Raw genomic sequence first — 10,484 nt, forward strand, 5'->3', positions numbered from 1 at the left:
ATCCTTAACTACAATTGGGACTTCCAACATGTATAGTGGTCCATTACTATTGGTGACCGCCTAAAACCAAGTAAAGTCACATAAGAAAAAAATGACGTAGATGATCTGCCTAGAATACCAAGGCGCCCAACTACCTTTAAAAAGAGACTACATCCTGACTTCCGCACTCCGGGGGCAGAGTCAGCACAAGGCCGGAGTGCGGTCTACATGCGGGTAATGGCGGCAGGCTTCCCTGAGTCCTCGTCTTAGGTAAGCCGGATAATTTCCCCTTTCCTGATCGAAGTCCTTACTCTACCCTAGCTCTGCAGCGAATGAAGGCATCCCCCGAGGAAGCAGAGTTTCCATTTACGGCAGGTAAGAGACTCACTGCATAACTAAAACGGGCTTCATGTTCGTGCATTTTGCACGGAAGGTCGCATTACAGCCCCGGACAGAATTTTGTCCACTGTATTGTCTAGTTTGGAGCACTTGCCAACCCCAATTTGTTTTAAAGCGAACCACCGTGATAATAACTTTTACATATCGATAGACAACATAGAACCAATCTTTAATGTGTAAAAAGAGACGGGCACTCATACCTCCCCGGGTTGCAGACATATGACCAACAAGGTTATTCGACTCCAGGTGGAAAGAGTCCCTTTGGCCAGCTCAGTACATGGCAACAACATTTATTGAGTGAAAATTAAGTAGCGCCTTTTTGAAACAATGAACATGTGATCATAGCTCCCGCCACCCCCCCACACCCCCCCTATTCCTTCCCGTTAAGAGCAATCTCAGAGTCAATAAAATTATTACCTGTATGATTTACGTTCCTCGAGAAAATCTTCTTATGAGTATTACTAGGGTGACTCCAGACCACTAGTTAATTTACTGCACTTACCCAATTTCTAAAATTACTGTTCCTAACTAAGGAATCTGTTATCTGTACATTCTTTCATAGATCGTAAAGAGTACAATACCCATGCAAATGCCATGAGTTCTGGAATTACCGCACAACTCGTGTGAGTAGCATCATTGTGTATATGTAAATATCGTTTGTCTTAATCTTTTTTGTAAGTCCTGACGAAAGCTCTACAGACCGCCTGGCCCAATAGAGCTGAAACATGTCGACAACCTCAATTAAATAATACTATATGGCCTAGTAACTCGGCCAACAATCGAGTATTCAACAATTTTATCCAAATGAAAGTTTGCCCTATAATAAAATTTTCAGGGCATCATTTTTTCATTTTTTAACCTTTTTTTGGGAAGTCCTTTTTTGTCTCTGGACACTGCACTTGAGACTGGAGGTGCCTCTGGATGAGGCTAGCAGTACCCACTAACAGGAATAACCCTATGATAACTGCATGAATGTCAATGTGGGGCGGATGAAACCAATATACCGCAACTTCCAAGCAGACATTGACTTCTCTGAGGGTCTCCTAATTTGCACTGAACCAAAAGTCGAGCAGTGTAACTAGTGTCCTTTTTGTTGATTTACAATTGGTACTCAAAGTTATCATAAAATTAGATACTGAGACTGTAACAGCGTTTTTTGATGAAGTTATCCTTTCTCAAGGTACTCCGGCGGTCATCATTAGCGATAATGGCGTACAATTTACTTCTGAAGTCATGAACCAATATTTATTCAAATGTGGCATTCTACACAAAACCCCCTCCCTATATAATCCCAGTGGAAATGGTGTGATGTATTCCTATAGGTACTGTATCGATTCCCCTATTCCTGACCCTGGTCTGGTTAATAATTAACTAGCAGCCATCTAACGGTGCAAAAACCGTTATTTGATTAAGCCACACCACGGCACAGAAGCGCGTTATCTGATTAGGTCATAACGCATGCCATCTAATTAGACAAGCGATATTCCTCCAGCCCCTGATAAGGCATACGAAGTTCTCAAAACAAATCAAACCTACAGCGACCTGGGAAATTCCCATAACCATTGTTTTGATTTCACCGAGAACTTCAGCAAAAGAATGTGTGAACGAGCCCGTTCATATGGCATCCTTATTGACGTATATATGTCCATCCTTACGTCAATCTCGGCACCTTTCAGGTATAAATATTACCGACATTGCCTTAAGCAAACACATGCGGTGGTGACGAGATAGGAGCAGCGAGACGTGCTGAGGAGCCCAGCAGAGAGCGAAGCCCACAGGCGCTGCCCCGCCTTCCTGACGCGCTGAGAACGAGACGCTGCCTTTCTCCTGCTGAGAAATCCCGCTCCGGCGCTTCCAAGCAGCCCTCGCAGGCAGCTGGAATATCAAGACCTGGGATAAGAGATACCAGCCCTCCATCATTCTAGATCTCAGGTACAGAACTGAATAACCCCTTGCAGAGAATTCTCGATTCAGTCCCTTGGCAAACAAACTTAACTTAAACTGCTACTTATCTACTCCCGCCCACGTATTAGGCTTAGGTCAGGTACACTGGGGTAGGCGTGGTTAGAAGCACCAGTTGAGTACGATTAGTCAAATGTATATATGTATGTATATATTTTATCCATTTTAAAGTATCATATGGCTCAGAAACCATCTCAATGCTTTTACAGTATTATTTTATAATTCTGTCTTTACTGTATGCACTTTACTTAACTACAAGTATTGCAATAATAGCGATTCATTTCTCTTGTATGAGAAAAGAGACTGATCAATAAATAACATCTTTTATTGAACACGCCCGTCTCTTCCTTTTCTCTACAATCTGGTGAAACTAAGAATGCACTGAACTGACTGAGTAAAATAAGTTGTCTTTTGTTTTCACACGACTCTAGAGATACACTCTTGATTAGGGGAGAGCAAAGTTGTCATGTTCTATGGTTGTCAGAAACTAAATCCCTTCTTGTCTATCCAGGGAGGTTAAAATCCTCCTTGCCTATTCGAGAAAGTTTCTAGTGAACTCTGAGCTAGCTGGCACAAACACAAAACTTTAAGTCTAATATCGTCGGTAGAAGACCTAGTTAACCTCTGCCCTAGGTCTATACTATTGAAAATATTATTCCAATGCGCAGAGCCTATTGGGATAATAGGAACTACACTACATGGCGCCCAACGTTTGGATAGGCGATAAAACTAACGCAAGACATTAGAGTAACTCAGTCGTGCTTTTTCACACAGAACCCATTTTTTCCCATAATACTCCAAAGACGTCTGGAGTGGGTGAAAGGTCATATCCGCCAAACCTCGCAGGAGGAGACTCCTATGTATGGCTCTTGGTTAATTCAACGTTGAAGGATACACTGTTCCAAAATATTGTGCATCTAATCTTTGTTTCCATAGAAACCTGATCTGCAAACAAACAGAATAACCTTCCTGTCAGTAAAATGACAGAAAGTGAAGAAGAAAGGGAGACAGTTAGACTAGCAGCTGAACTCCTAGTAGCAGACAATACTCTGCTGGAAAATGACCCAGATGCAATACTCATCCCGGTCAACATAAGGAAATCTATAACCCTAAAACTTATAGAAAATGGACTGACACCAAGAGGTGGTACAGTCATATTCGTAATTGAGGCACACGAATATCGGCAGACAGAGGTATTCTATTCATGGATAAACTTTCCAGCAGCAAACGCTGTAACAAAGGACTTCCACTATTACAAAATAGAGGAACCTCCTAGTGAGTACACTCCTTTCGAGGAAGTGGAAATACCACTCAAATTCCAAGAGCACCTGCTCTTGTATCATGGCGCCCTAAAACATAATAATCACATCACCAGGCTCGGTCCACTAGGTAGACCAGGAGCAACGTGGCCGGTCCTAGCCGGATATACACCACATCCAGACATTGAAGAAATGCCTGCACCAGAGCTTTTAGCACAGCTAAAACAATTAATAAAAATACATAGACAATTAGTCCAATATGTAATGCGGACTTCAACAATCCAACCAGCTATTAAAAATTCCACAGCTGACTAACCCTGGGCGTAGTTCGCGTAGCCGCACTCCGCGACGCTACGCGAAGACGCACTTGCACTCCGCGAGCTACACGTAGCTCCGCGGACATGCGTAGTAGCTTGCTAGACCCGTTCGCGCGCCGTTTTTTGTCTTCGGGAGCGCGGTGCGCGTGTTCGGGGCGCTGCCTGCATGCTCGAGATAGCTAGCGCGCTAAGTTACTCAATGAGGTTTGTCCCGCCCGCTTGCGTTCCCTTATTTCCGGTTCCGGGTCACAAGTAACGTGTTCGCGTTGTGTTAGACATGTTCGGGAACTCATCTTCTCGTTCGCACTGCCAAAGTGCGTGATCGCGTCAAATATCGCGCGAACTTACCGCGGCGGTCGCGACGGGCAGAGCCATCTTCGATTTCACACTCTGGCTATGGTTTTGGGCCTACTTTAGCATCTCACTCCTATCTCTTCCATCCTGGTCTTTTCCCTCAGTTTTTCTAACTTTCTTTACTTATTACCTATTTCAGTCTGTGCCTAGGTTTATATTTCTCATTTTATTTTTACTTTTACAACTTTTTTTGCAACTTTTCTCTTGTTTTATATTACTTCCTTCTTTTATCTTTCTTCTTTCTTCCCCTAACCTTTTTGTCTTCAACTTTCCTTCTCCCCTCCACCCAGAACCATGGTGAAGGGTGCCAGCAGCATCGGCGGCTCAAAGGGCAAGGCGGCTGTGCCGAAAAAAACCCGGCTGCCTTGCGGCAGAATGCGCCCGGCAGGAGTGACGCCCCGCCAACTTTTTGGGGAGGAGGAGGTGGCCGCCCTGGTCTTTTTTATCCAGCGTCACCTCCCCTTGACTTTGGCAGCAGGCCCGGCTCCGGCTACCAGCGCATTGAAGAGCGTCTCCGGCGGTGGGCGAAGGTGCGCCGTGCAGTCTTCCGCTGCTCCGGTATCCGGCGTACCCACCATCAGCTGTCCCACCGCTGGGCCGACATTTTGGACCGGGAGCAGGACCTGTTGGACCTGCTTGGTGAGTGGCTACCCCAAAAATAAAGTGTGTGTATATATATATATATATATATATATATATATATATATATATATATATATATATATATATATATATATATAGTTATATCAATATATATATATATATATATATAGTTGTATAAATATTGTTATTGTATCTTTGTAAATATTGGCTGAATAAGTAACGCGATGACTGTTGCTCCTAGTTACATTTCCGATGTATTCCGGTATATCTACTGTCATTGTATGACAGTGTTCTTCTTCTTCACTGGCTCTTGCGTGTTGTTTCAACTTGGCGCTAGCTGTTGCTGTTTATTGATGTGAGATTTTCTTTATTGTTGAGAACTGAAGTTAGTTAATGCTATTAATAGAGTCTTGTCCTTCCTTTGTCCGTCAGTGAAATAGCGGTGGATGGATAATTGTACGTAGTTTGCATATTGTAGCATTTTTTTCACGGCCTTCTCTTCTGCATGAATCGAATCCTTTTCTTGCAAAGAATGCTAACGTTACTTTGTTCTTCTTACCTCAGCCAGGGCCGGCTCTAGGGGGCATGTGCAAGCTGTGCAACTGCACAGGGGCACCAAACTTCAGGGGCCACCGCACCAATAGATATCCTTAATTTAATAATACTCTAAGGATGGATACATATTTGCGTTGCGGCCCCTGGCATGGATTTGTTGCCTCCGGCTCTGTTCCACTGTAGCAGTGTTTTTTGCAATGATGTCTATGTTTCACAGCACTCAATGTTTTTCTCTTTGTTTATTATTTTTTACATGAACCACAGAACCCAGGGGCAAGCAGAATACAGGGACCGAGTCGGCGGGTGAACCACCACTTACACAGAGCTCCTCTACTGAGGATCCTGCTGCTGTCCCCAGTAAGTCCAACAGTGCTTGTTTTTTCCTCTGTGATGTGTCTGCTTTGGCAATTGACAGCAACCAAGTATGCATCCAGAATGATGTTTGTCTAGTATTTTTGTAAACGTTAGTATACCACTACTAGTCTTGTGGGTATTCTATCTCCTACGGAGTTATATACATATTACACAACTATGTAACTATGCACACGAATATTGGATGTTGGTACTGATAGGCAGGTTGGACCTTACTTACACCTCAGTCACAGAACTCTGAGGAACGCACAATTCACTGAACGACAGCCTATATGGCCTGAGTCATTGGTCAATTATTCAATTCACACTCCTGAACCCCAATACCAAGATGCCGAATGCTTTTAGTACACAACCCGTTACCTAAGAAACCCCCTTTTGCTCACTCACTCGTGTGAGTCTCCAAGACAACAGACACTGAAAATAAACTTCAGAGTCAAAGTGGTCATTCAAAAGCTTTATTTTGTTAGAAGTAAGTAAGTAACATCAATGTTTTTAAGTTGTTCCGTCAAATACGTTGAAGGGCCCACCAGAAAAAATCCAGAGTTAAAAAAGGCATAATAAAGTAAACAACATTTGTACAGCTACTAGTGCACAATAGGGAAATGTGGCAACTATCGGAGACCTCTCACCAACGTATACTGGTCAGATATTCCTCTTTTTTTGTAAGCTATGGAAATGTCCGCTTCGTAGAAGGCAATCTTCTCATCTGCCGAAAAATAATGACAAAAGTGGTGCACGTTAGACAGTATGAAATACATTTATGCCAGTTTTATGCAGCCATGCTAAAAGAAGTTGTAACCTGTAAGCAAACTCTATTCCACAATCCACATAGAAAACTTAAATACGGGCCCTTTTACTTTCCCACCTCTTCAGGTGTATGCATTGAACAATGATGTGTTGCCTCAGAGCGTCTTCTCGTACTGCGCAACAAGCTGCGAGTTAACATGCGCAAAACTGGATACATTGATGTACAAAGGTTACATAGTTCACTTCCAATTTCCAAGGACTAGAGTAGCAGGACAGATGAGATGAGCTTGGGTACCATACCATAACAATGAATGCTAATATGTGTAGTGACTCTGCTGTACTATGCAATGTGGACTCATACTGATTACGTACGTTGTACTTAACTGTTTTGAAGAACTCCATTCTTGGTGAACAAGTACAAAGGGGGCTGTGCATCCATCTAAAAAGGTGTACTTATTTTTATAGGTGCAGAACCCTTACCATCGACCAGTGCCGACGGGGACAGCGGCGCAGCTTCAGCGATCCCGGCGGGGACAGGAGGAACAGAGGCACCTACACCAGCAGCAGTGGGGGGGGAGCCAACAGCGGCGGGCGATGGTAAGTTACATTCAATAGTGATCTGCATTACTTGGTGGGAGGGGAAAACTTTCTCACTGTACTCTACTGGAAAATATATGATGTTACCTTTACTTGTCATTAGCATGCTAAGCATTACCACTACAGTAATGCAAGTGGCTGATAGCAGTCGGATGCATGGGTTGTTGTTAAAGCATGTAAAGGGGAAAACACAGCTGCCAGCGTGGTTGGGAGACACACCCAATACCGGTGGTTAGTGGATAGTCTCAGCAGCAGCGGTGTTTTGGGCAAACCCAAAGGCAAGGGAAGGAGGGGACGACTGGGTGCATGGGTCGTTGCTGGTGAAACACAAACCAAATAAGGTTTGTTGCGCGGTACAAAGTATTATAGTCTTTACTAGACATGTACTACTAGCTGCCCCCTGTTAATTAATGTTACTTTGAGAGTGTTCCCGCCTTCCCGGAATCAGAGTATATAATACAAAAGGAGATATGAAAAAGACAGGTGTTCGTTCTAATGTGTGTGACCGTTGAAGTACACCCATGCTAATAGGGCAGGCATAATGCCGTGACAAAAAGTCCAAAAAATTAATAGAGGCTGTAGAATGTTCAAGATAGACGCAACACAATTTTTGGTACTCAGCTTGCTTGCTAGTGCTACTGTGCCGCCCACTATGTGTTGAATCAATGTTGTGTTCTTGATTTGCGGGGAGTTTGGATTACAACAATTCTGTTTCTTTCTTTATAGTTACTCCTTCCCAAAAACCAACAAGGAAGGAGTTGGCAGTCCGGGCCCGGCAGCGGAAACTGCAGGCAATTGTAGAGGCCTACCGCCGGCTGGTGGATCAGGCCGAGGAGGAGGAGGAGGAGGCGGCGGCAGCAGCTGCTGCCTCTTCCAATGCCCCGGGCCCCAAGCCTGCAGGACTACGTCGCCGTGGTCAGGCAGCCGCCCGCCGCCGCGTTGTTACATCTTCGGCGGCCCCCCCACAACAACAACAACATGCATGCAAGTGTAGGTGCCGTGATTTCCAAGCGAAGATTCTCCGCCGGGTAGCGAGTAAGTTGGAGGAGGAGCGGAAGAAGCTGGAGGACGGTCTAGAGGAGCGTGTGAAGATAATGGTGGACAAACACCTGAAAGCCCGCCGGCTTTGAAATGGACCCTGTTTTTTGCCCCTTTTTTAATCCTTTTGTTGGTGGGTGGGATGTGGGAGTTGGGGTGTACATTTGGGTTGAAATTTGGTTGGGGTTAGGGGAGGGTAGGGACAGCTCTGGGTCAGGGGGTTACATTTGTTATATATTTTATTTTTCTATTATCATTATGAAAATATAAAAATAAAACAAAGATATTTTCACAAGAAAACATTTGAAGTTCATTTGTGTTTGTTGGGGGGGTGAAGGGGGGACTGTTTCACCAAATAATGTACGTTGTGCAACATGAACATGAACTACGAACGATAAATTAAGTACTGACTGCACCTGTAGTAGTAGGGTCACAAGTGCATAAATAATTTATATTATTAAATAACATGGGAAAATTGCCCATCACGTGAGTCTGAAGTTACTAGTATACTTTAATTCCATGCACATTTGCTCAGAGTCCGCTAAACAATCCTATGCAATGCATTGCATCATTCCTTTAATATACCTGTCCTAGTTGTCAGGGAAGAGGAGCTCGTCCTCAAACTCTGTGCGTTCAGACAGAAGTAGGTCATGTAACCCAGTAGTGAGGACGTCTTCGCACTCGCTTTCTTCATCCGGCGGTGATTCACGTACTTGATAGTCTGGTGGTATGAAGCGTTGATTCATTTTTATCATTGTCAGCCGCTCCACGCTTTTGGGGGAGAGACTAGTCCTTTTCGATGTGACAATGGCACCAGCAGCACTGAAAACCCGCTCAGAAGAGACACTGGCTACAGGACAAGCCAGATACTTTATCGCCAGCCTGCTCAGCACTGGCCACTGTCTCCTTCTTTCATACCAATAGACCAATGGGCTTTGCTCCATGAACACCTCTGTTGTGTCATCCAGATAGGCCTGAACCATCCGCTCAATGTTCATTGGTGCTCGGCTTTGCTGGTCCTCTTTTCCCTTTGCAACAGCAACGGACTTACCCATCCCTTTCTGTAGAAAAAAAGCAGTTATGCTTTTGGTTGGGTCTGCTGAATCAGATCGTGTAGGTGCTGCTTTTGGTACTGTTGGTGCCTGCTGGAAAGCAGACGCACTGCTCTCATGCTGTGAAGAACTTGCGTCAGGAGTACTTGGACTGGCCTGGGCTGGCAGTGGCAGGCCTTTAAGTAACAGCCGTTCAGTTTCTAACTCATTAGCTTCCGCAGCTATGGAAGTTTTGTACTTGTCAACATCCTCATCTGAAAATGGAATTACTTCGTTACTGCTGACAAATAATTTGTACCGTGGATCCAAGATTGTTGCAGTTATGTAATGTTCACCTGACACAATATTGTTGAGCCTTACATTTGCACACAAGCGGTTGCCTAAGCCCTTGGCTAAGGTATATGCATCAACTTTTTGTTCGTCACCTTCGTATGTTTGACAGACCTCCTTCACCTGTTGCTCAAGCATGTACAACAATGGGATGGCTTGGCCCATAGTACAGTCCTCCCTGCTAACTGCACGTGTGAAGACCTCAAAGGGTTGTAGCATCTCTGTGATGCATTTAATGAGGTCCCACTGCCACATCTCAATGGTCAGGGCTTTAAGATTAACAGTAGGATCCCCTAATCTTCTTGACATGACATAAGCATTCAGTGGGATGTACTGCTCAAAGAGACACTCAAGCATGAAATAAGTTGAGTTCCAACGTGTTGGGACCTCCTGGATGAGTGCTTTGACTGGCAACTTATGCTCATGCTGAATGACCCGTAGCAGCTTCCGTCCTTTGAAAGAATGGTTAAAGTGCGTGCATATTCTTCTGCAGATGGCCATTATGTTGCTGACTTTGGCTTCATTTTTCAGAAAGTCTTGCACGACTAAGTTTATGCAGTGTGCCAAACAGGGTACCCTGAAATAATGTCCTTCTCTCATTGCCTTCACTACATTACTGCCATTGTCGGTGGAAAAAAAACCAATCTTAAGGCCTCTTGGTTTCAGCCATTCAAAGACCTTGTCGTTAAAGTCAGACAAAATGTTTTCAGCAGTATGACTTTTGTCCATACCAAACATGGCTATAGTTGCATGTCTGCGCGTATCATTAAAAATTCCAGCAACGTCACGGAGGCCTGAAGTTAACTTGTCTTTAACACCTGCAAAAGAGATCCAGTGTGCGGTGATGCACATGAAATCTGTAGCATCGCAACTGCTCCACATGTCTGTTGTCAGGTGGATACAATGGACAACACTCTGTT

The 10,484-nt window shown here is 44.3% G+C and overlaps 1 protein-coding gene across 1 annotated transcript; it reads left to right on the forward strand.

The window, feature by feature from the left end:
• Positions 1–311: 311 nt before the first annotated feature.
• Positions 312–8,493, forward strand: LOC144762303 (uncharacterized). The gene is made up of 4 exons (XM_078647451.1): positions 312–354; positions 5,693–5,785; positions 7,013–7,144; positions 7,871–8,493. Exons 1-4 carry the CDS (start codon positions 312–314, stop codon positions 8,272–8,274), a joined length of 672 nt encoding a protein of 223 aa, XP_078503577.1. The 3' UTR covers positions 8,275–8,493.
• The last annotated feature ends 1,991 nt before the right edge of the window (positions 8,494–10,484 follow it).

The sequence above is a fragment of the Lissotriton helveticus genome, chromosome 6 (assembly GCF_964261635.1).
Source record: "Lissotriton helveticus chromosome 6, aLisHel1.1, whole genome shotgun sequence".
NCBI lineage: Eukaryota > Metazoa > Chordata > Amphibia > Caudata > Salamandridae > Lissotriton > Lissotriton helveticus.